This window comes from Desmodus rotundus, chromosome 2 (assembly GCF_022682495.2).
Source record: "Desmodus rotundus isolate HL8 chromosome 2, HLdesRot8A.1, whole genome shotgun sequence".
Classification (NCBI taxonomy): Eukaryota; Metazoa; Chordata; class Mammalia; order Chiroptera; family Phyllostomidae; genus Desmodus; species Desmodus rotundus.
The window spans coordinates 73,367,637-73,394,736 of NC_071388.1; the positions used below are offsets into that span (position 1 = coordinate 73,367,637).

At 35.1% G+C, this 27,100-nt stretch overlaps 1 protein-coding gene across 2 annotated transcripts in view; it reads left to right on the forward strand.

Annotated features, from left to right (window-relative positions):
• EPHA3 (EPH receptor A3) overlaps positions 1 to 27,100 on the forward strand; it is a 343,281-nt gene that overhangs the window by 193,770 nt on the left and 122,411 nt on the right. For both annotated transcript variants that reach the window (XM_024558191.4, XM_045193569.3), the window contains exons 4-5: positions 24,749 to 24,904; positions 25,657 to 25,992. In XM_024558191.4, the coding sequence (XP_024413959.1) occupies positions 24,749 to 24,904; positions 25,657 to 25,992 (492 nt within the window). The remainder of the gene's footprint in view (positions 1 to 24,748; positions 24,905 to 25,656; positions 25,993 to 27,100) is intronic.

Sequence of the window (27,100 nt, forward strand, 5' to 3'; positions counted from 1 at the left end):
TGTCTAGTTATATTCAGTTCCTTAAAGTCCATTTATCTGATGATAACATAGGTAGTTCAGTTCTCTTACACTATTATTTGCATGGTGTATCTTCTCTCACCTTTTCACTTCCAACCAACTTCTGTTTTTTTAATTTAAAGTGTACTTTTTATAGATAGCATATAATTGACTCTTGCTATTTGGATCCAATCTTATATTTACAGTGTTTAATTTTTTCACATTTAATGTATAAGTTGATATATTTGAATTTAGGTATGCCATTTGCTATTTGTTTTCTACTTGTCTGAGTGCTTTTTCTCCTTATGTTTCTCATTTAATCTTTTTGGGTTTGTTACACTATATTAAACTAACTACATTCATTTAATATAGTAAGTGGTTAGTATATCATTTTGATTCCTCTATTGAATTTTAACAATATTTCATTGTGTGATTTTTTTATGGTTTTTGCAGTGATTTCAGTGTACACCAGCAACTTATCAAAATGTACTTCAAGTTGAAATGAATTAATTCTCATATAATATAGTACATTTTTACAACTATATCTTTCCTGACCCCATGCTATTGTTATCATATACAGGATCAGGTGCAAATAACAGCCCATTTTTATTACATAAAAATATTTTAGTACACAATCATAAGCACATAACTCTGTAACACAACAATATCTCGCTCAAGCGCGCCATGTGACAGTTCGGGTGAAATGTTCAAATTGCTGTCCATCGCGTGAGACACTCATGTACCCTACCAGCCACACTCAACGGTGTGACTTCTGCTGGTCCCTGTATTTTACACGTATCTTACAATAAATGCAAGTTATGTTTTATTTAACCACTCATGGCTTTTAAATAATTTTTTAAATAATGATATATTAGTGAATAATAACAGAATGGGAAAAGAGCAAAAACTATAAGCTTTTCATTTTGTTATCTTTGTCATTCTGGCTGCTAAATACCACATATTTTTATTCAAAGTTGTCATCAGTAAAATAAAATGACACATTATTTTCTTATCATGTGAAGTATATAACTTTTGTAACATAAACTTCTATATTGTAAGAATTCCAAAATTGATTTTATGATTGTATCAACTAGAATTAAGCTAATTATATTAATTTGATATTGTAAATGCAAACATATATACTCTAAGTTTTAATTACTGCATGTGGGGGTAAAAGGGGGCTAAGTGGTAATGGAAAAAATACAATAAAGATTAACCCCCCCCAAATTAACATTTTTTATTGCTCATCATTTTAGTAAGCATTTCAACATGCTTTCATTAACCCGATGCTTTTATTTGATTATATTTGAAAGATCACGGTAACAGAATATTACGAGTTAAATATATTCTACAAAGTCAATTTCTCTGCCACAAGTTATATAGTCAAATTTCAAATTTTGTCAAATTTAGTCACCTTCACCATAAAATTATGAACACATGGTCAATTTTTGAGCTGTTATAAAAAGCTACATTTCTAACTTTTAAAGTAGTTTCTAATCTATCTACTTATATATATATATGTGTATATGCATATATATATATGTATGTTTTGTTTTGTTTTATTGTGACACTGAAAGTATGTAACTAACTTTTATATAAACTATGGTCCATGAGGATCACATGGGATGAATAAGATACCTTGTTCAAACCATGGGAGATGTTTAATATAGTGAGAATTAATGCTGATATAATGTAAACAATGCATACTGTGTTTGTCAAAGTTCCAGTGCATGCTAATTGGAGAGTGAAAGCCTGTGGGAATGAGTTATGAAAGGATGCACGTGAAGACACACATTTTCATGCTGGTGACTCAGTTGCAGAGCCCGGTGCTAGTCCTGCTGTTCTCAGCATGCTGGTCAGTGATGACCTCATCTATCTGTAACATAAGATGCATTCAGCTCTCTGGCACCTAGATGGCAGCCTACAGAATATAAACACAGTGCCTGCAAATGGACCATAAAGCTGACTACAATCTGAGAATTAGTAATAGAAATAACCGTTACATCATTATGATATCTGAGTATACCCAGCAAATTAATCCTAATATATGTGCGTATAGTTGGAAAAAATATTACATATATGTGTATGTGTGTAAAATGTATTTGTATCTAATTTTATGTTTGGTAAAATGTAACGTACATACACCAACAAAGATGGACTAGTAAAGGATGGCACTGGAGAGCATGCTTTGGTTGTCAGCCAAGTTATGTAATGAGACATTGGGAGTAAGTGCAGTTTGGAACTCAGTGGACAGGAACGCTTTGGTGCACTTGCAGGAATTAACAAAAGCTGTTTTGTCTTGTGGATAATAGTGGCTCACACAAATGTGCTGCCATTGATCTGTTTTAGCACTGACATTTAATCTTGTTTTGGGAGATGCTTCCCTAAGGTTGAATGAATACACCTATATTTTTTGATTTAGGATGCTTGAAACCTGTGAAGATAATTTTCCAAACAATGCAGTGTTGTTTTCTTAACCATCTAAGCTTTAGCCATTCAGGCAGAGCTCCTTTTCTTTAGGCCTTATACTGAACTTGCCTCTCAGACAGTTTCATGGGGAGAAGCCAGTGGAGCTAAGATGGTAGGTGCCAGCAAGTCTAACTGTGATAGATGAAGCATAGTTTCAGATAAAGATTTATTCTCATTTGAGAACTTCATATTCTAGATGACATTATTCTGTGAGAATACAACCTGAGATGCAGGTCCCTTGAATTGTCTCTAAAGCACATTCATAAGAAAAATGTGCCCACTGAGGTGTTTCTCAGTCAAGGGACAGTTTGAGTAGAGTATCTGTCAACCCAGTGTAGAGGCAGGAAGAATGAATGAGTCATATTTTTGTGCCCACTTGAAATGTCATTCTGATACTTAATATAAATGTAAGAGGTATTCCTTGAAAGGAATCATATTGAAAGATAAGTCTGCTTATAACCTACTCCTTGCTTGGGAAGATATTATGAGGAAAAAAATTTTCCTGAGCATTAACTCTTTCAAATACTCTAGCTGGCACAAAAATAAACACAGGAGGAGAAAATCATCCTGAATTATGACTGTTATTTGCTATTTGCATGGCACCAGGTGGGAATGTTAACACTTAATCAGTCTCCCTGGCATTATTTCCTGTCCTTATTGCCAGCTTTATCACCGTGAAAGATGCTTTGATTCTCTTCTGCGGTGTCAGAACAACAGGCCACAGCATCAATGACATTCCAATCAGTGGGGTATCATTTCACATTAGTTGTTATCAAATGCGATATTTTACTAATGCATTTTGACAACACCTGCTACAATATGGAGCTCGCTCTCTCCCTCTCTCTCTCTTTCATATGTATATATTATTACAAATATATATATATTACAATTTTTTTTAAGATAAAAATATATCTTAAAATGGAGATTAACCACAAAGCACTTTCTCTTCCACTGTTTTAGGTTTTGAAGGGAGAAGAGAATATTCTCTTTAAAAACATGCTACAGCTTTCTCCTTGAGAGCACTTAATACTTTTTAATGGAAAATAAAATCTTTAGGTTTTGGAGATGCTTGACAGTTACTTCATGTTAAAACAATACCAAGACTGAAATGCTAGGAACTAAAAAATCCTAACATTGCACAGAAGTACTGGTTGTAAGCTGTAAGTATTAAATACTAACAGTGTTTTTTAGAAAAGAAAAATTGCCAGTTCTATGCTAGACACTTATGAATAGTCATTTCAGTGTTCACAGCCATCTTTGAAGGAGACATTTTTTTTTTTTTTGTCGCCAGTGTGCACATGTGGAAATTAAGGTCTGAAAGGTTGAATAAATTCTCCAAGATCACTTAGAAAGTGCCAACACCCTGATTTTCCCTGAGATCCAACTTCCCCGTACTCATGCACTCTCTACTGCCATTGCAGGGTGCCTGCCTTTTTAATTCTACTTATCCACGTAGCAAGTTATTCTAAAGCTAGAGAAAGTACAATTTCTTTGCCCATAATTGAAAGAAAGTGCTGCAGTATGATATAAAATGATAGTCAAGAGAAAATCATATTAAAGTACCTTCACATTAAATTTTCCCCTTTGGAATGGCACTTTTTAAATTGTTTAATAATCAGTTAAGAAATTAGGAGGTGTAACACACTAGTGTTTTCAGCTGGCAGACAGAAAAAAAAGGACTGATGAATATTAATATGTTATTGATCCAAGACAGATTTGGAGCATAGGAAAATTTCAGATCTGGACATGTTCAAATCTGGCCCTGTACTGCCAAAGGGCAGAGCAGGGTATTACTGACAAGTGGGGGTAGAAAAGGGTAAGTGTGGAGAGAGTTGAAGTAGCAAAACACCATAAAAAAAAATCCTACACACTGATGCCAACATTTATATTTTATACAGTAATAAAGTGCATCTTTTTTAATTGACTTGAGAGAGAGGAAGACAGAGAGAGAGTAACACTGATTTGTTGTTACACCAATGTATGCGTTGATTGGTTGATTGGTGTATGTGCCCCAGCCAGGAATTGAACCCATAACCTTAGCATATCGAGACAACACTCTAACCAACTGAGCAACCTGGTCAGGGCATAAAATGCATCTTGATATATATTGACCTGTAATATGAGATATCTGAATAGAAATAAATGATTTTTGCTTTATAACACCAAGAAAATATTAAGGCTTCTCCATTTTTCTCCTAAAATGTACACAGCTTTTATTTTTCAAAATTCAAGGTATTGACATGAATGTGTCCTATGTACTCATGTCTAAGATAGACTAGACATTTTCTTCAGATTATTTTTACAACTAAACAAAGTTAGAAGGAGAACATTTGGTATCAGACCAAAAATAATTAAAACAGATGAGGTAACACATTCTTTTGCATTGCTTCTACATAAGCTATATTCTTTGAGGTTTCTCAGTGGCTTAAAAGGTGATTTTATAGGTTGAAATATTGTCCTTTCTAGTTTTATGGCCGGAGCAAAACAGTATTTGTCTGGAATGCATATAATATTGCACACAGGGTTAATTAGGTTAGAGATGAATTAATTTGTAACAATTTCCGTTATTTGACAGGCATCAATAATGCAGTATATTACTTGCATTCCAGACATCAGCATACTGCCATGACCCAGTCAGATTCAATTTGGGAAAATCTTGGATCATATGAATATGTTATTATTGATTTTTTGTAACATCATATTTTACAATCAGGTCTAGTTATAAAACACCATTACAACTTGAGGAGATATTTTAGAAAGCCATACTGTTGATGAATGGAAATCATGCTTCTGCAGTGAAATAAAAATTTACTGCCCTCTTCCTGAAATGAAATGTTAAGGTATAATTTTGTACATTATTAACAGCTACTAAGGAAGTTCTTTTCCTAAGCAATCTCCCCAAACTTTGATTGGATATTTTTGTTGGGAGTGTAGGGAGAGTATAATGACACTTTATATAATGGTTATCCTGGACTATTTTCAGTTGAAGAATTTGACTTTTAAAAATCCTCCATGTATCCAGGCTCCCATTCATTTGCACGTAATGATCAAATAACATATCCAATTTTGTACCTGAGTGATAAGATGGCAGGCCAGCTTGATATAGAAAGGTTATGTTCATAGTACCTATGCTTAAATCCATACATTTTCTTTCCTTCTTTCTTATGTATTGATTTTTATTCTCATTTATTCTATTAGAGTTGTCAAAAATTTTTCTGCTGAGCTCACATTCATCATAAACCTAATTGTATAATATTTAGTTATAGAGATGCCAAACTGAATATGGTCATAATATGGCAAGATACAAAAATGACAACATCTTTAAACAATGATGAGTTATAAATCATGAGAATTGCTATCAGTAATGACTTTTCTTTTTTAATATATATTTGCAAATGTATAATACCTCCCACAGATGGTTATAGTGTAGTAATTATATTGAAATGGTTTTGTGAAATCAAAATGACACACACACATCCCTCCGGAAAGAAATGACAAATTTTGGTGCGTCCTAGGCTAAACATCGAATCACAAATTGCTGAATCCAAACTTCCTTGCTTCTCATATTTTTCATATTTTATTTTTGATCACATTACATTGAAATTATTGACTGGTAATATCCATACATGTAATTTATTACTCCCAATATCCCCTTTTCAGTAACATTTACTTTTTCTGCTGATTCCAAAATATAAGCAATTTTCCTAAATTTCTATTCATAAATGTCATTTCTCATTATTCTATTTTTTCCTATAGCATCTAAGCACATTTCGGGAGAGAGATAGAGAGTAGGGTGGGGGAGAAAGGTTGGGGAGAGCTAATGTTGTGGCATGGCATGTGTATTAGCTACTGGGATGTACACCCACAACATGTGTATATGCATATGTGTATGCATGTATGTATCATAGTTAATTTGTTTCAGTAAATGTTAACTACACATTTTTCATCAGGCAGTGTTGGGATAGCTAACATACAAACATATGTGTTGAACAGAACTTAATTCTGTTTTTCAATGGATATTCAGTGTGACGGGACTGAGAGCCCCAGAGAGAGATCATGGGAATATGATATACTAAGATTGAAGAATAAGCAAGAGTTAAAATTACAAATAGAAGAATCTCATAGTTACTGGTATACCAGTGAAGATGGGGAGGAAAGTGCAGCTTGCAGAGGCTCAGCACCATGATGTTACACATTAAAGCCCTGCCTCGTGGAGGGGCCTTGGCCCCAAACCGTCCTGTCTGGAGACAGGCTTATCTTGTGTGTGAAAACAGGGGCCCCAGAGAGTATAAACCAATGTCTTAAAATGTTGAAATAGTTTCTGTCTTTTAAGGCAAAACTACCATGTGAATTCCAGGCAAACAAAGATTACAAGCTTTTCAGCAGAGGCTCATGATATAACATACTCCTTTAAATGTGCTTCTTAAAATAATATCTGTAGAAGTAGCCCTGGCACCATGGCTCAGTTTGTTGGAGCATTGTCCTGTAAACGCAAGGATTGTGGGTTTGATTCCCAGTCAGGGCACGTTCCTAGATTAAGAGTTCGATCCCCATTCAGGGCATGTGCAGGGGGAAACCTATCAATGTTTCTCTCCCTCTTGCTCTCATCCTCCCTTCCCCTCTCTCTAAAATCAAAAATCGTGTCCTTGGGTGAGGATAACCAAAATAAAATATCTGTAGAAATGAACTTAAAGTACTCTCAGGTGTGTCTCTACAAGTAATGGTATGCATCTACATACATAAAATATTTATAAATACCAGTTCTGATATTTACACATATATACATTATAGAAATATGTATGTATTTAAACAATGGCTCTGTTCAAAATGTCCAGAATTCTGGACACTGGATAATTTTTGATATTAAAAAATTACAATTTTATGAAGAGAGACTCCTTCTTTTATTCATATTATTATATTACTTATTTTATTGTTAGTGTTTAAAAGAATGATAGGCATACATGTAAGTGCAAATAATTCAAATAAAAATAATGGGAGATACCAGATATAAGTGCCAACTCCCCGCTGTCATCCCGCCATGGAGCCCAAGCCTTTCACTTCATCTGCAGCAGCAGCATTTCCATGGCCTCTAGCTGCGGTCAGAATAGTGTTCGGCTCATGCTATTCCCTAGGGTCCCAAAGGTGTTTAATTTTCAAGTTATAGTTGACACAGAGGAATAGAAATTCAGCAAATGAAAGAGTAACTTGAGGTAAGAAACTAAAGGTGACTACAGGGATATCATCTTTGCTTTAGGGGAAACCTATTCTCCGGTGTGATCACTGAATCATTTCGTGTCATCTTCTAGTCACGGGGGACCAGTGCTAAATAGATAGGAAGTCTATTTACTCTAGGATATGGAATTTTAAATAGAGCAAACCTGTGAACTTTTTTTAAAGCTGCAGAGCTATGTGAAAACAGTTTTTAATTCTTGTTTAAACTTAATTATATGCTTATTTAGGATCTTCATTAGTAAAAATCAGTGATTGGGTTACCAGCAATGAATATAGATATATAATATCACGATAAGTATTTGGAAGTGTTCTGAACTCCTGAAAAATCATTAATAATAGAGCATGTTATTATTGACTAAAATTACTTTATTCATGTGATGAGTAAGTTACAACCCATCTCTGTGAGTAGTTGCTCTAAAGTGAAATTGAAAAGGGATTTCTAAAACACAATGTCATCCTAGTTATTAAAGAGCCAGTCCTGTACCTAAAGTAATCAGGGTAGGAGGGAATGATGAATGATGTAAAATTGAGCAGGGTCACTTGTTTTGTTCTTATTACTTTAAAAGAAGTTGACACCACTGGCTTTCATATGAGAATGTTCTCAGATTCAGTATGACAACATGTATGTAGAGTAAAATATTATCAAAAGTACATTAATTCAAGGTAACTGGACCCACAGAAATTCGTTAGCTGATCTTTAAGTTCTATGCTGTGAGCATAATAAAAGCAGCATGTGAGTTTAAGGAAGAAGATCTGGTGTCAAGTCCATCGCCACCTCCCACTGGCTAAGGGATCTGGGACAAGTTCCCTCCGTGTCAGGCAGTACCCAGATATGTAGGGCCAGTCAAGACTGGAACATAAGTTTATTACTTCCAGTCTGGGGTTGCTCTTCCTCCTACCTGAAAGGGTAGAGTTGAATAAGGAAACTGTGCTTATATTTCAAAACTAAAGTAATAAGTGAAAGTATTTAAACATTTAAATAAAATATATCAAAATATTTTTGCCCCAGGAAAATTTCTGAAACCACTTTATTGAGTCAGCATTGTCCTTAAATGTCTATTATTTCTTTAGAAGCTCCATAATATTCTACATATCTGTGGATTGCCTTTAAGTCTGAAGAACATTTAATTTATTACCAACTATGGATAAGCAGAAAGGTTAGAGAGGAAAAGAAAGGAGTACAATAGAGCCTTAGAAGCCAGTTTGGACAAAGAAACAGGTTTAGAAGTATAAATAAATTACTGTATATAAAATTGAATCTTTAAATATTGAATTAGTAAGTGACTTAAAAATAGTCTCCATGTTGTCCTTCACTTGAAAAATCAAAAGAATGAGAAAGATTAGTTAAAATGTATTCTATAATGCCATTAAGCTTCTTAAAAGAATATTATTTACAAATCTGAGCTGCTGTTCCTAGTGCTATGGTAATTAATGTATAAACATATTGGCTTCTGTTAACTTAAATCTATAATACCTTAGGCAGTATGGAACTGAAGTGTCTCATTTCTGAGGTTTCAACTGCTATAGAGTTAAGTCCAGAATTTTGTTAGTATTATAGAAATTCTAGCATAAGCTATTTAAATGAATCTGTTTCACTGGAAAAGTCCATTTAAAAACACCAGTAACTTTACAAAAAATAATATATACTTATCTTATTCAGGAGAGTTTCCTATTTGGCACCAAGGAATTATTCAAGTATCTGTTAGGTTTTTAGAAATAATGCCGTGATCACCTAAAAGAGCCTTCCAATTATTCCCATATGTGAATGTGGTTTTTGTAATCTGGACACTTATCCCCTAGGATTTGAACTAATAGCTCTAGCCTTTTACTTCTCATTAACTGTCAGAAAAGCTATCAGACAGACAGAGGAGATATTGGTCAGTGCCAACATAATACAAATTTGGACAAGTGGCTGAAAGTTGAAAGGATCAGTATCACCTTAGCACCAAACAGTCTGTACTTATGGAGAAATAAGGCTTAGGAAAACTGAAGAATTTTAAAGTCAGACTGTATTTTGATACTCAGTAAAATAAAGCTCCTTCAAGATGTGAGGAAAAGATGTGGAGGGAAGCCAGCCAAGTTTGTAAGTGTTTCCTAGTGCATTTGGCAGCCCCAAAATAAATAAATAAAAATTGTCAGTGTTGGGGGTGGGAAGAGTGAATCTATATAAAGCAGCAAAAAGGTTTGGAACTACAAAGTGGAGGTAATTATTCCAATTACCCCCGAGGAGAACCCATTTAGCTTTGGTGGGTCCTTCCACCAGCAAATGCAAGGATTTCAGAGGAGAGTGAAGGCATTAGTTATGTGTGACAAGATAATGTGAAATACCAACCAGCAACCAAGGGCAGAACAGTGCTTCGGCAGTCTATGTTAAAGAGAAAGAGTGTATAGACGTAATATATCTATCGAAATCTGCAGGGTCACAAAAACATAGTTCAAATTATCAGATACAGCAAATGATTGGTCAACATCTATCAGTAACTTTCTTGGACATGTTCTGTTTTGTGATATATATTTGTGAATTCTCTGAAAAAACATAATTCTGACAGAGAAGAATATTGCAGTACTATTCCAGGGAGAAATGAATGCCTAATAAGTCTGTAAAATTAGAGAACTAAGAAAAGGCAAATGTGGTTAATATTTGCAAACACTTTGACAAATACATGGATTTATATCTTAGATTTTAGAAATGTTGGTATATATTATATGTTTCTAATTATATATTTATGCTTACTAAGTTTTAATACATCTTTGAAACATATTATATGCTTTTCATTTAATTCTTACAAAATCTTATAGGCTTCTTTGTTCTTTTCTATTCTCATTTGTGGGTGCAGAAACTGAGACGTAGAGAGGCTGTGTACCTTGTTCAGTTACATAGGGAGTAAGTGGAAGAGTCAAGATTTGGACCCGAACGGTATAAACCTATATGCTCTTAGCAATTACAATCTCCACATCAAAGCAGTATCTCTTTTTGATTTACCAGCATTGTTGTTACATTTTAAATTGTTGGTCCAATAGACATGATATGTTTTGGTTGATGTACTCATAGGTTTTCCTTTTCTCTGCTTTGAAAAACAGCATATATTAGCAAAAGCAAGCAGCAGTTGGAATCCGTGCAGCATAGTTTTTTTCTGTTTTGAAGTTAAATATCTGGGTCATGAGGAGATCGAAATCAATATTCTGGTTTAGTTACCATCATATTCTGAGAAGAAGAATCACCCAACTCAGTAAAGACACCCTTTTTCTTTTCTTTTTAAATTGGAGTTCTTAGGGTGACATTGGTTAATCAAATTATATGGGTTTCAAGTGTACAATTCTACAATACATCATCTGTATATTGTATTCTGTGCTCACCACCCCAAGTCAGGTCTCCTTCCACCATCATTTATCCCCCCTTTACCCTCTTCTACCTCCCCCATCCCACTTTGCTTCTGGTAATAACCATGCTCTTGTCTGTCCCTGTGAGGTTTTTTTCCTTAAGTCCTTCAAGACACTTTGGTTTTCTAATGTATTTTTATTATGGAAGATGTTTCCAGTAGTTTTTTCTTGTATTTATTTTACATAAAAAGGCACTATAGTGATTGATTATGATTGCTTCTCTGGAAACATATTTTTTGATAACCAGCTTCATTTGGTGTCAATATACAAATGACTTTGTAACAAAGAAAACTAAATGTGACATTTTGCTTAACATGAAAATATTGGAATCTGTTTCTTTGCAGTACAAAGACTATAAATACCTCACTGTTTAGTATAGCAAATACTTACATGGCTAACTCAGTATAACATACAAATTAAACTCTGTATATATATACAAACTCTGTATATATATAAGCTCTGTATACACACACACACACACACACACACACATGCATTCATTCCCTAACTCAGGAAATAGGAATAGCACCTAACAACTTGAACAAGAAGCTTGTTCAAGTGGTCAGTTCTTCCACATTATCCTCTGCATCCACTCTGTTTGAAAAACTATCAATATTATCTACATAATACAGCTTGAATGACTACATGTTTTCTACACCCATAACTACTCTCCATCTATGTCTAGGATAGAGAAAGCAGAGAATTTATTGTGGCAAGCAGGCAGCTTAAAAAGTCCTTCACAAAAACCTGTCTAGCAGACCTGCAATAGTTAAGCATTTTCTGTTTTTCCATTTCCAATGCTTCGTTTTCCTTCCATATGAGCCATTCACCTGGCCCGACCCAGGCTTTACAAATTTTTGAAGAAAACTATGCACGAACATCAACTTTTCTGGTTTCACTATTGACAAACATTTACTGTGACAAAATGACATAATCAATTTTCCTGTGTGCCCAGTGACGCCTGTCTAATATCTGAAGAGTCACACCATATAAATTTGCTACATTAACTTTTGGGTGCTGGATCCATTGTCAATCCTACATTAGTTATCACTTCTAAATTTTACAGGATGAGAAGACAATGAACGCAAAGCCACTTAAATACCTGTGCCTAGTGGGCCTTTCGATTTAGGTTTCATTTCTGGTTACAACACTTAATAGTGGGATAAGCAGCCAATGAACTTAATATCATTAAGCCTCAATCATGTCCTCGGGAAAAATGGTTAATACCTGTGTCACATGATTGTTTTAAGTACATAAATGAAACACAATGCCAGAGCTAGACCTGGAAGAGATTCAAGTTACATTGTGTTGATTGTATTGCATGGAGTTGAGAACTATTTTCTTCAGGTAGTTAGATTTAGGGAAGGTGATGCAAACAGGTAATGTAATCTGTCTGATGTTTCAAAGGCTGCTGGGATAAAATATGACTCAGTGTCTCACTCCCTTCCAACCCTCAATTTTCTAGTCTCATGTACAAGATGTAAACCCTTAAATTTGCAGATTATAAGAAGACAATAAGCAATTATCCTGAATAAACTTCTCAAGTCAGTCAACAAAATATTAATAGTAATTCCAAAGGGCAGATGGAGTATATCACAATCTCTGCCCTGGAGAAACACTGGCAAAATGTACCCAGTGGTCTAAATTAGAGAAACTCACCCACATGTGCACAAACACACAGGTGCAATGTGGCTATTTTAACACACACAAAGGTGTACCCATTTTCTCCCCTTTCTCTCTCCTTCCCTCTCCCATCTCCCATTCCTCAATCTCCACTCTCCTCTCTCTGTCTCTCTCTGTGTCTCTCTATCTCTCTCTTCCCTACCACGTCTGGTCTGTCCCAACCACATCCTCCCTTCAAGCGGAGCACAGATTGCTAAACCTGGTTATGCAAATTGACCAGAGTGAACAAAAATGGGAGACAGACTCCTACTGTTGTCCTTCCTCCTTATGTTCCAAAATCCTAATGTGTCCCAGTTATTTGTACAAGAAGAGTGAAAATATTTTTTGAATATCAGAAATGTATTTCAATATTTTCTCTATAATATTTCCCATCTTTTTCCCATTCCTTCTGCCCTTTATCTCCTCCCGTTATGTGAATTTACTCTTATCCTTTTCATTGAAATGCATATATCTCCCAAGATGAATGTAAAGTTCTAGGATATAGAGTCACAACTATGAAGAAAACAATGTTTATTTCCATATTTAGAAACTATCCATAGTAATGAATTCAAGCCCATTACACTTTATTTTCATAACACCATAAATACTATTATCTATTGCTGTAAGACCTATGAATGAAAGTTTTCTATATATTTTAAGAAGATTCCTTTCACCTTAATTGTGGAAGCAAGGTGGGAGTGCTTGATATATATCTATATAAAATATTGTATTGATTATGTTATTACACTTGTCCCATTTTTTATCCCCTTCTACCCTGCACCCCACTCCCACCAGCATGCCCCCCTTAGTTCATGTCCCTGGGTCATACAAATAAGTTCTTTGGCTTCTCCATTTCCTATACTATTCTTAATCTCCCCCTATCTATTTTGTATCCACCATTTATGCTTCATATTCCCTGTACCTTTTCCCCCATTCTCCACCCCCCACCCTGCTGATAACCCTCCAAGTGATCTCCATTTCTGTGATTCTCTTCCTGTTCTAGTTGTTTGTCTTAGTTTGTTTTCCTTCTTGTTTTTAGATTCAGTTGTTGATAGTTGTGAGTTTGTTGTCATTTGAATGTTCATAGCTTTGATCGTCTGTCTTCTCTTTTTTAGATAAGTCCCTTTACAATTTCATATAATAAGGGTTTGGGGATGATGAACTCCTTTAACTTGACCTTATCTGGGAAACACTTTATCTGCCCTTCCATTCTAAATGACAGCTTTGCTGGAGAGAGTAATCTTGGATGTAGGTCCTTGCCTTTCATGACTTTGAATACTTCTCTCCAGCCCCTTCTTGCCTTCAAGGTTTCTTTTGAGAAATCAGCTGATAGTCTTTTGGGATAGTCTTATGGGAACTCCTTTGTAATAACTGTCTCCTTTTCTCTTGCTGCTTTTAAGATTCTCTCCTTATCTTTAATCTTGGGTAATGCAATTATGATGTGCCTTGGTGTGTGCTTCCTTGATTCCAACTTCTTTGGGACTCTCTGAGCTTCCTGGATTTCCTGGAAGTCTATTTCCTTGGCCAGATTGGGGAAGGTCTCCTTCATTATTTTTTCAAATAAGTTTTCAATTTCTTGCTCTTTCTCTTCTCCTTCTGGCATGCCTCTGTTTTGAATTTTGGAATGTTTAAAGTTGTCCTGGAGGTTTCTAAGCCTCTCCTTGTTTTTTTGAATTCTTGTTTCTTCATACTGTTCTGGTTGAATGTTTTTTTCTTACTTCTGCTCCAAATTATTGATTTGACTCCTAGTTTCTTTCCCATCACTGTTGGTTCCCTGTATATTTTCCTTTATTTCACTTTGCATAGACTACACTTTTTCCTCTATTTTGTGACCATGCTCAACCATTTTTATGAGCATCCTGATTACTGGTGTTTTGAACTCTGTGTCTGATAGGTTGACTATCTCTTCATCCCTTAGTTATATTTTTGGATCTTTGATCTGTTCCTTCATTTGGGCCTTATTTTTTTTCTTCAGCCCACTTGTTATATTTCAAGAAGCAGAGCCTCAGGTACACACCAGGGCAGGGCAACCCACATCACCGTGTCGTGGGGCTGTATGTGGGAGTGGGATCAGAGAGGGAAGAGTGGTACTTTTTGGCTCCCGGCAGATTTCAGTCACTTCCCCTGCTACCCACAAACAAATGTGGCCCTTCTCATGCTGATTCCAAGATGGGTGTACTGCAACTCTGGGTTATGCTATGTGTCTCACTCTCCAGTTTTTCCTCCCAGTTTACCTGCACACAAGTGTGGAACCACCTGGTCCACCTTCTGCCACCTTGCAGTGTGTCCTCTCCACCCTGGCCGCCAGTCTCCACCCCTTCGACCAGTCTGAATGAATGTTTCTTCTTTAACTCCTTGGTTGTTGGACTTCCATACAGTTCAATTTTCTGTCAGTTCTGGGGTTTATTGTTTTTAAATATGTTGTTGTCCTTCTTTTGGTTGTGCAAGGAGGCAAAGTCTATCTATCTATGCCTCCATCTTAGCCAGAAGTCCTATTTTTGCATTTTTGACATACACATTAGAATAGACATGTACATTTAAAACATTTGAAACCTCATACTGACATATTTTTCTTTAAAAACTTTGTATCCTTATGCAAATAGAAACATCTTTCTTTAAAGAGAAATAATTAATTTTATGAAAAATTAAAATATATAAACTTGCTACCTACCCAATTATGAACAATTATGTCTTTCTAAATAGTTTTAAACTAGATGATACATTTAATTTTTTGGAACACTAATTTGTTTAACAGTTTTGCTGATCTCGTGGGCATCTATTTCTGACAGTTTTCATGGTTTTGTTTTGAAATCTATTCTTATCCATTTAGGGAATAAATTTCAAAATACCTTGAGTAGAAATTTCTGTCTATCCTGGAGCAAATATTTATCATAAACAAAAATAATAAAGAAAAAAGATCATAAAATTACACTAACTAAATTTTTTGTTACTTTATGAATGGTTGTTAGCCATAAAGATACTCAAAGCCAATTTTAAATTGAAAACATCTCCTAGTTGGTAATGTTTTGTGATCATAAAATGACTTCTCAATGTATATAAGACACTTTAGGTTTATTTTATTTATTTGTTTATTTATTTATTTATGTACTTATTTATTTTTATTCAGTTACAATTGTCTGCATTTTGTCCCCTTCCCTCCACCCCACCCTAGCCAGTCCCACCTCCCTCCCCCACCTCTACCCTCCCCCTTGATTTTGTCCTTGTGTCCTTTATAGTAGCTCCTATAGACCCCTCTCCCCACTATCCCCTCCCCTCTCCCCTGTGGCTATTGTTACAATGTTCTTAATTTCAATGTCTCTGGTTATATTTTGTTTGCTTTTTTCTTTTGTTGATTATGTTCCAGTTAAAGGTGAGATCATATGGTATTTGTCCCTCACCGCCTGGCTTATTTCACTTAGCATAATGCTCTCCAGTTCCATCCATGCTGTTGCAAAGGGTATAAGCTCCTTCTTTCTCTCTGCTGCATAGAATTCCATTGTGTAAATATACCATAATTTTTTGAATCACTCATTTGCTAATGGGCACTTAGGTTGCTTCCAGGATTTGGCTATTGTAAATTGTGCTGTTATGAACATTGGGGTGCATAGGTTCTTTTGAATCGGTGTTTCAGGGTTCTTAGGGTATAATCCCAGCAGCAATTAAAAAATGGGCAAAGGACTTGAACAGACACTTCTCTAAGGAAGACATATAGAGGGCCCAGAGACATATGAAAAGATGCTCAGCATCACTAGCCATCAGAGAGATGCAAATTAAAACCACAATGAGGTACCATCTCACACCAATCAGAGTGGCCAACATAAACAAATCCGGATGCGGAGAAAAGGGAACCCTAGTGCACTGTTGGTGGGAATGCAGACTGGTGAGGCCACTGTGGAAAACAGTATGGAATTTCCTCAGAAAACTAAAAATGGAACTGCCCTTTGACCCAGCAATTTCTCTGCTGGGATTATACCCTAAGAACTTTAGGTTTATTTTAAATCCATTCACTTTTTAACCATAATGTTATCAAATGGTTCAGTTTAATAAAATTCAAAAAATAAAGAGGCTAAAAAGCTGATAGGATTATATGATGTGTAAGGTGTACATGCAAAGGTTGCAGAGGTATTTCCCCAGGATAAAAGTCAACGATATTTTAAAATAAACTTATTTAACAAGTTTAGATAAGTTTAGGACACACAGTTCCTCCTTGAATGTGGAAGACAATTGAAAAACTGGCTAAACACAATGTCCTTCTGACTGGGGGTTGTTTTAGCATTCGCTTTGTAGCAAATGTATGTTGGGCAATTCCAGCATTACTGGCACCTGTCTCGCTTGCTCTGATGGAGCAACAACAAACACAATAAAGTCTTGTTACTAAGCTATCTTTGAGCCATACTGGATCATGATTGATTCTGTTGTGTTAAATGGTGTGGTGGCATTTTGCCTTAGGTCTTTTCTATTGAACAGGGGACAGAACAGAAGAAGGAAACACTTGATCACTTTGTAAATGCTGCACATTGCAGGCAGGGTTTAATGACTGAACATAGCCACTTCCAGTGTATTGAAATGTCTCTGCCTTGCCTCAAAGCATTGTACCTCTATTGAAATGGCAAAGAATAGAGTTCCTGTAAGATTGTGGAGTGCAGCTCATTTTGGGAATAAACAGTTGCTTTGACCTTGTCCCAGCAAATAAACCCTGTCAGACCTAGAATTGCAAGGCCAGGAAATCATCTGTTTAGTCAGTGCTGGCTCTGGTGATTAGTTAGTGTTTATGGCTGGGAATTGATAATATAGCCCTGTGTATACGAAGCTAAGGTCTGAATACTAAAAGGTCCCTATTTACCAACAGCTTTATTTTTTAATTTAAAGTTCGTTCAAATTGAAATCAGCCTTTTAATCCTTAATTAGGACCATGTTTTCCTTTAAAAGTCAACCACATTAGTCAACTGGAGACAAAATTCACTTTGCAACTGAAAGGCTGTCTACTTTCTTTCAACAGTAGCCACCATGGTTTACTAAGTGCATTCGTTTTCCTTTCTCTATGGTAACTTTACCCATTCTCTGTATGAGTATAGCTCAAACCCATCAATTACAACTTAAGAGGAAAACTGTGTTATGTGCTTTGGGCATGAAGCCAAGATTCTGTCTTGAAGTGTTTCCATAATTATTAGTCATTGTATAGGTAGCACTCATAATACCCCCTATTTCATACTTTCTTCTTTATTATTTTCCAAAGCTGGCAGTTTGTTATTTCACCCAACTATTGACCCATAGTATTTAGTTCCTGTTTTATTGTTACCTCTTCATAAACACAAAATCAGCAGATTCCCAAAATATTTTTAATTCATTCACTACAAATTGATATTACTTTGGCTTCCTTCTATTATTCATATGCTTAGCGTTTCTCAATAGAAAATTAACATTTGGCAAGGGTGTCATAGCTTTGTTCCACCAAGGCCCATTCTAGGGTTTTTTTCATAAGTTTGGGGTTTGTTCAATAAATGAGCATGCATACCTTCATTAACTCAGCACTTATAATACAGAAACTAAAAGCCAGATTAGCAAGAATAAGGTAAGTCAAACCTTATTGCAGACTAACAAATGGGAAATACATATTCTTTTAAATTGTATTTTCAACACTGTCCTTATTTTCCTTGCAAAGGAGAAAAAATATCATCTTATATTTTTAAAAATTTAAAAGAGTGAAATTTTAAAAATTTAAGAGTTAATATCAATTTTAAATTTTTTATTCATTCCCACAGATTACCAAACTTCTAATATTCTAATTTATACTGCACATAAAAGGAAGATTATAATTAAATAGAGTTTTATTATGCTATTGGTTAAGATGAATATATAATGTTAGGGAATTATTTGTTTGGTGCTCAACTTACCTTTTAATTAATCCAATTATGAAGTAGACATGTCTTTTGAATATATACTGATCTGGTACTGGAAAACACTGAAAAGGTCAAAGTTCATCATTTCTTGTTGAGTGTATTTCTTTTAGGTCTGAAGAAAGCCTCATTTTTTGTTTTCTTGTCCCTTTTTGATTTTATAATTTAAATGGCTAATTATAATCCTCAAAGTAGTGAAGAAAGTGAACATAATTTGTTGCATTATTTTTCTATTTAGAAAGTTCTAACAATCTTACAAATTTTGATACACTTTTATTATCTTTTTAATGTTTCTAGCCTGAAGAGTTTTAAAGACAATTTACTCAATACCTGCCATTAATAAATGAGGATATTAAAGTCTAGAGAGGGTAATTGGTCACCAGTTAATTACTCACAAAAAAATGCACCTCATCCACTGCTAGGTCCTGGAAAACGTGATCGCCACACGGAGTACAAAAGGAATAGGAATAACTCCTGTCTCTGTATTGCTGAGGTCTAACCCAGGAATACAAAATAACTACCAAGCAAAACTTCAGACATACTTATAGAAGAGGGAGTCACTATTCCAACCACCTCATTAAAATTTGAAGACACCTGGTCAGTGAATTTGTGATAATACTTATCTAGGAGAATAGACTAGATCAAAACCTGCATTTCCTCCACCCTAGTCCAGTGCTCTTCCTGTAAGATGCTCAAAACACTTTGAAGTGCTGGGATAAAAATAAGAGAAATTTGAAATTTCTTGGTGAAGATAACATAAAAATGTCATATTGAAAAGTATCTTAACAATGATTTACATGCTCACGTGAGGCGACCCATTTCTAAAATAACAATGACATAGTGACTTTTATCACTATAGTACTGAGCACAGTAAAGTGTCTAGGTCATTTTAGATCAATATATGTGTGTTTGATGGAGTAAGTTAATGAAATTCAAGCATTATATGAACAGATCTGATTCCTAGTAATCCATGATGATATCCAATAGGGTTTGAGGTGTTATCTCCCAATTTAATGGTTATTAATTTAGATTCATGGGTCATCCTACTTAAATTTATCAACACAAAATCAAAGAGAGAATTCTTGCCACACTTAACTAGTTGAATCTTTATTACAGCAAGGGTATAAAACATCTCTCAGACCGCATACAAAAAAGGTGGCAATTTGTCTCCACTTAAAGGATCTTAATTTGCTTAATTACTCTTTGGTTTTACTACTGTGGGACTGAAATCTATGAATACTTTTAGTCGTGTCTGACGGATACGGATATTTTCCACTGGGAGAGCTGAGGAAGGCGTAAATCCGAATTCTGTCATTTTGACAGCAGATTTTTAACGTGTGTAACCAACTTAGTTAAGTAATACTTTAGTAGCTGGCCTACTCCTGCAAGGGCCTTGACTGTATAGCAGACGTTATTTATTTAAAAACTAAAACTGGATAAATCTGAGTTACTATTAATTTGTTTACCCTTCCTGCCTGATCTCTGTTTTCCTCGATATTCTGTAATAAATTAATCAAGACTTCTCTTGAGTAATACAAGAAAACATAACATACTTACTTTCTACTCATTATGTGGATTTTTTTTAATATGGTGAATGTTCTAATTTTATAAAATAATGCTTAAATGAGAAAAATGTGTAGATTTTTATATCACAAGTTTTATATTCAAGGTAGGGAAGGGGAAACTTTCAAATTAAAACCATACTCTTACCATTATAAGCAAAAACAGTAAACCATAAGTATTTATGCCATTCAAGGTAAAGTTTAAAATTCTTTTATAATAATATTTTGAAGATGAAGAAGGTATAAGAGGTAGATATGTGTTTAAGTGCAAGTTGATTTACTTCAAGGGAGAGAGATTATTTATTGATTGCAAAATTCTAAAAGTGAGTATCTTATATAAAGAATTTCCCCTTATACATGCTTCCTACCAGTGTAATAATTTTGTTAGTAATATAACTTATTCCTTACATTCTCAAATTTGTTGAACAACTTTGCTGGAGAATTTAGAGATCTTGCTTATAGCAGGAAAGAGAGCATTTACTCGTATGCCTCTCACACAGAGTATGTCACCGTTCTTGAAGTTGACAGACTCTCTCAGTCCTTTCAGTTAAAGCCAAGCATCTCCCCATAACAATGTTTGACATCAAATAGAATATCCTAGAGAAAGATAAGAGAACATTAGCCTTTCTAAGATAATTTTTTACTAAAAATAAAATCTTGGATTTGTGTAATTAAATAAGTTTATAGATGACTATTCTTCAATGTCATACCAATTAGAATTGGTAAAAAGATAATTCATGGTTTTAGAGAATAATTTACTTTTAGTTAGTGACTTATATATAATTAAAAGCAGAAACATCTCTTGCTTATTCACACTGTCATTGAGTGTCTTTGTGATCTTGAGCACACCACTCTTTCTGCCTCTGCTTCATTGTCCATTCTATCAAATGAGTAGATTAATGTCTGATTATGTTAACAGAATTGTTGAGATTTAATAGAAATGGTACATGTATATGAAAGTCCTTCAGACAGCATCTACAAAATTTAGGATATTATAGACGCTAGTGTTGTGCTCTTGTAGAGTTGACACTTGATGAATATCTATGAATTTGTGGTTGAAGCCTGTCAGCCAGAAGATGAGAGTGGACCTGTCCCTGTATGTCACCTTGCATCCTGGATTGCAGTGCCCACCAAAGAATGTAGACCATACAGCCTGGCCAATGTGATCCTTAGGATCTTTTTAGCTCCATTAAGCAGTGATTCTATTTAGTCAATACATCTCAACTGAATTCTCTTTGTCTTTTTTGTCATTTAAAAATGCTTTCTGCTGTGAGTAAACACAAACTGGACCACAGTAACTTAAACAAATAAGCTCTTATTTTTTTTGACATTATAATAAATCTTGAGATAGGTGCTTGCTGGGTCAACAAGTATAGAGTACACATCTCTCTGATTTTCTTGGCTTTTCACGTATTGTCACATGTAAGCCATTATGTCCATAATCAATTCTGGAACAACGTAGATGAAGTAGAGTGAAAAAAAAAAAGAAAAGCTATCCCAAAGACTTTCATCAGATTCCCGTTTGTATTTCTTTGGCCATAATTCCGGCCATTCATCACTATTTGCAATGAAGCCTGAGTAAAGGGAGCACTGGGTGGGATGCCATTCTGAACAAATCAGGATTCTATTAGCAAGCAGGAAGCAGAGTTCAGAAGTTGAGTATGCAGCCAACTGTACCTACAACATTCCTCTGCTTAACAGTTTGTCTTTTCATGTTGATCTATTTGTGTACTTAAATGCTCTCTCACAAGTCAGCTCCTGCCATCTTTTCATGGTCTTTCTCAGATGAGATTCCTCTTCGCAGACTCCTCCAACAGCTCCATCAGAATGGAGTGCTCACTCGTGTGGCCTGCATTAAACGTCTGGGGCCCATTTCCAGTTGCAGGGGCCTTGGGGACAGACAACATTAGAGAATTTATATCTTTAAGGTTGCCCAATAGCCTGAAAAACAGTAAATGATTGACAAATATTTATTAAACTTAGAGTGTATGGGCCTGCCTATATTGTACTATTGTCATTTGTAAGATTATTGATTAAGAATTGGTCTAGTCTATGTACTAATTTGAATTAACATTCTTAACTTTTAAGTTTAATTGTAGTTATTACTGACAGCATTTAAGTTACTACAAAAATCCTGGCTGTAGTGTTGTAGCTAAGATGTCATTGTATATCTGTTTCATCTTCTTTAAGTATCACATAGTATAGTTATTTATAATAGCAAAAACAAGTGATTGATGGTTTAGCGAATACCTTTATGCTAAATGTCGTAAAAAACCATAATAGCTCCAAATAAAGACCCATAGATAAACTTACAAGCAAACAAAAGAACAGTGCAACTTAATCTTGAAAGACTCGGTAATGCCCCCTTGCAAATTTAAAGGCCCTTCAGTGATGAGCTAAATTGAAACCAGAAGTTAAGTGCATAGTTTGTTTGTGCTTTATATCATTTCCTCTGAGGCAATATAACAGGAGATATAAGTAGAACTCCCTAATCAATGCTTACAGACAACGTTCAAAAGTTTATAATCCTAATCCATGTTTGGTTAGGGCAATAATCTTTTTTTTAGTGGCTTCCAATGTGATACCAAAAGTTGTTCAGTTTAATGTAATGTGGTCCTAGAGCAGCCATTCTTAGTTGGAGCTAGTGAACAAGGTAAAACGAATGACTGCTGTCATTCTATTATTCTAATTGTTTGTCTTGGCAGTGTAATTTCTCAAGAACCTTATAGTAGAAAGGTATGCTATTATGGATATAATGCATCCTCTTTCAAAATGCATTTAATGATTATAAAACTTAATATCTGTCTACACAGGTTTTACTTAAATGCAAATACCTGTTATTTACAGTATGAAGTTGATGTAAGAAAATTTTGGAATTCAATAATAAAGATAATCTATAGGGCCTATTCTATATGTAAGTACTTTAAGTCATCAAATGTTAGTGTAGCATTGAAATTGAGTTATAGACATTCAAGAAATTACTCCTTTCCAGAGATATTCTGAAGGACACAAAAAATTTGGACCCAAATCCCTTCCTCAGAGGAATGCCAAAGAGCTTCTCACTGGGGTTTTCACCATGAATTCAGTTCTCAATGTAATTATGAAAATGGATCAAACAAAACAGTACAGTATTCTGAATTTTCTATCAGATTAAATGAAAAATAACACAATAGAGGGAGCTGAAATCAATATTCGGTAACCAGTTCATTCAGTTAAAAAAAAACACACACATCATTCAGAGACATGGCCAGAAAGAAAGAAAGTAACCAGAATCATTTTAAAAAGCTTTTAATCAACTATGGTATATTTACACAATGGAATGCTACGCAGCAGAGAGAAAGAAGGAGCTTATACCCTTTGCAACAGCATGGATGGAACTGGAGAGCATTATGTTAAGTGAAATAAGCCAGACAATGAGGGACAAATACCATATGATCTCACCTTTAACTGCAACATAATAAATAGAAGAAAAAAGGAAACAAAATATAACCAGAGACATTGAAGTTAAGAACAATCCAACAATGGGCAGGGGGGAGTGGGGAGGGGACAGTGAGGAGAGGGGATTACAGGAACTACTATAAAGGACACATGGACAAAATCAAGGGGGAGGGTGGAGTGGGGGAGGGAGGGGGTTTCAGCTGGGGTGGGGTGGAGGGATGGGGAGAAAAGGCACACAACTGTAATTGAATAACAATAAAAAATTAAAATTAAAAAAAGTTTTTAATCTAGTAACAATTTACAAGTATATCAGTTTAAATGGAAATTGTACCTTGCTAGATTTGATATATAGAAAAGGAGATATATTTAGTTAAATAGAAATTGTCCCACCTTATGTATCTGAGATATATAGAGAGAAGGAACTATATTATACTCTTTGTCTTAAGCCATTACCATAGAATGACACTGCCAAGGCAGGAAAAGAAAATCCTAGCTCATGAGAACTATAAGAAGGCATGATTTCTTCCTGTAGTTGCTTACAACTCGTGGGGATAAATTTGTAGACATAGAAACCAATCAGCCAACAAGCAAGTATATAATACAGGGGTGGTCAAAAGTAGGTTTACTTTTTATGTAAAACAAAAGTTGTTCAGGTGGAAAATAATACCGTAGTTAATGAACAGCAATGAGAGAATAAACTCTATTGCACGCACTCGCAAGGCCAGTGTGACTGCAGGGCAGACAGCCTGCACACGGCATCGTGTTTGAACAGGGAGCGGCTCCATGTCGACATGGCCTTGCTGTATTTTCTCCCCAAATATCCCAATGCCAAAGAAAGCTGCGAGAACATGAGCTGGAAATTTCATCACACTCTCATGCCAAAATAATCTAAATCTTGTGGGAGTTTTTTTCCCTTTAACATTTGGTGCAAACTCAAATGTATATGTGGAGACACTACACTGGGCCTTGTTTTTTGCTTCTATAAATGCTGGAAGGAAAAATTTAATTTTTATAGTGAATGCATGCCCTAACATCCTGAAATTTATTTTACATATTTTCAAACATACATTTTCAAAATGATTACAGAATTGTAAAACATTTTGTTTGTAGCTTGCCGACCGGGTTTCTACAAGGCTTCGGATGGTGACATGAAGTGCGCTAAGTGCCCACCTCACAGTACTACTCCTGAAGATGGTTCGGTGAACTGCAGGTGTGAGAATAATTACTTCCGAGCAGACAAAGACCCTCCATCCATGGCTTGTACCCGTGAGTAGTTCTGCTGCAACCCATGCCTCCATGTTTGTTTTATTTTGTATTTTTCTCCTTGTTATTGTGTTTCTTCTTTGTTTAAATCATTTGGCCCATCTCCTGTGCTATCCATGTGCAAATTGAAAGTTTTCTCTGCTTCACCGTCCATGCCTGGCTCACCACAAATGCAACATTTATCACGCAAAATGAATTACTTTATAAAGTACTTCCTGCAATAGGATACCCAGAAAGAAAGAAAGAAAGAAAGAAAGAAAGAAAGAAAGAAAGAAAGAAAGAAAGAAAGAATGAAAGAAAGAAAGAAAGGAGTTCTGCATCTTGTTTTAAATTTTGCATTGTATTAGATAGGATGGAGAAGGTTACAAGCATGGGAATTGTGTTTTTACATTTCTATTCCCTCTTGTTTGTGTTGGTCATAGGTCATAGGGAAAAAGGGCTAAGATTTATAAAACGAATACTAAAGTTTTCATAACTATTCACAAGGGCATTGAATTTAGTGGTAAATTTCTTTGCTGGACTTACTGAATGCATATTCAATCTTGAGTGAAACCTCCCCCACTCATAGCTTGGAATGTACAGTGCTCTTGTATCCATGTGTCTATAATCTCATGGATCCTCTAAGGACAAATTAAAAGTATATAATAAAGACAAGATGGTTATTTACCTCTTTCAGTTCCATTGTAAATTATCTCTTTCCCTTGTAGTAGAAACCAGAAGTGAGGCTCATTAATCTTTGTTGAACTACTTTGCAGGACCTCCATCTGCACCAAGAAATGTTATCTCTAATATAAACGAGACCTCGGTTATCCTGGACTGGAGTTGGCCCCTGGACACAGGAGGCCGGAAAGATGTTACCTTCAACATCATATGTAAAAAATGTGGGTGGAATGTCAAACAGTGTGAGCCATGCAGCCCAAATGTCCGCTTCCTTCCTCGACAGTTTGGACTCACCAACACCACGGTGACAGTGACAGACCTCCTGGCACACACTAACTACACCTTTGAGATTGATGCCATTAACGGGGTGTCCGAGCTGAGCTCACCACCAAGACAGTTTGCTGCAGTCAGCATCACCACTAATCAGGCAGGTGAGTACGAGCCGGATGCTTCCCACTTCTGCATTTCGGAGGCAATTAAGAGTTTTGACAGACAAAGGTGGGAAAAGGGTCGGGGGAAAGATTTGAAAGAACTTCAGGATTTCTTCTATCACTTGTAGACAGTTATGGCATGTTAAAATTTTAATTCTTCAATTGAGAATGCATCATATTTGTTAGATGATTTTAAACTAATTCAAACCATTGCTGCCCAATTTGGAATCTTTAAATAGTTGGGGCTCTGGAAATAGTACTTGTGGGTCTCTTCGAAGCATTTTCTTATTTCAAAGAATTTAGACATTGAACCTTAGCTATGAAAAGGTTATGGAGGACATTTAAAATTTGAAATAGTTTCCCCTTAGTAACAATTGTATCAGATTTTTTTGATGTAGTTATTCAGTTATTTTATGATTGTGTGTAGCTTTGAGTATTATAGCTCAGAAAGTTACAGTTCTCTGGTTAATTAAAAATAAGAAAAAACAATTTTATTCAATAGCTAAAATTTGTATTTAAAAAATCAAAATATGAAATTTGTGAAGAAGCCTGGTGAAAAAAGTTCTCAGTGGAGAACATTTAGAAGCACTGATCTAAAAAAAAAAATCCTGGAGTAAATGGTTAGGTGATTTCACCAACCATATTTCCACTGACAATCTTTTTCTAATTAAAAACATGCTACATTGGCAGCTTGTAAACATGTAATGGAAAAATGAAACAGGCAAACTTCTCACCATTCCTTATCTTACAGCCACCACATTTCTTTTCTCTTTACTGTTAGTACATTTTTTTCTTTCAGTCACTCGTGAAATCTTGTATGTGTTTTCTAGTTCTTGCACAACTTGTGATTTTTAAAATAATTTTCTCTAAAGACATGGTATTCAAAATTTTTTATGAGATTTTAGTTGTGATTCTTCCAAACATAGAAGTGTTATGCTTTACAGAGTATGTAGAGACACACTAATGACACTCCTTTGAGATAAGACAATCATCTCTCCAATGTTGAAAACTACGATGAATAACAAAGTTTTCTTTGGGAACCAACTAGCTTGTGCAAAGTTGACAGAGATTTATCTACATAATCGTTGTTATAAGATATCATAATTAG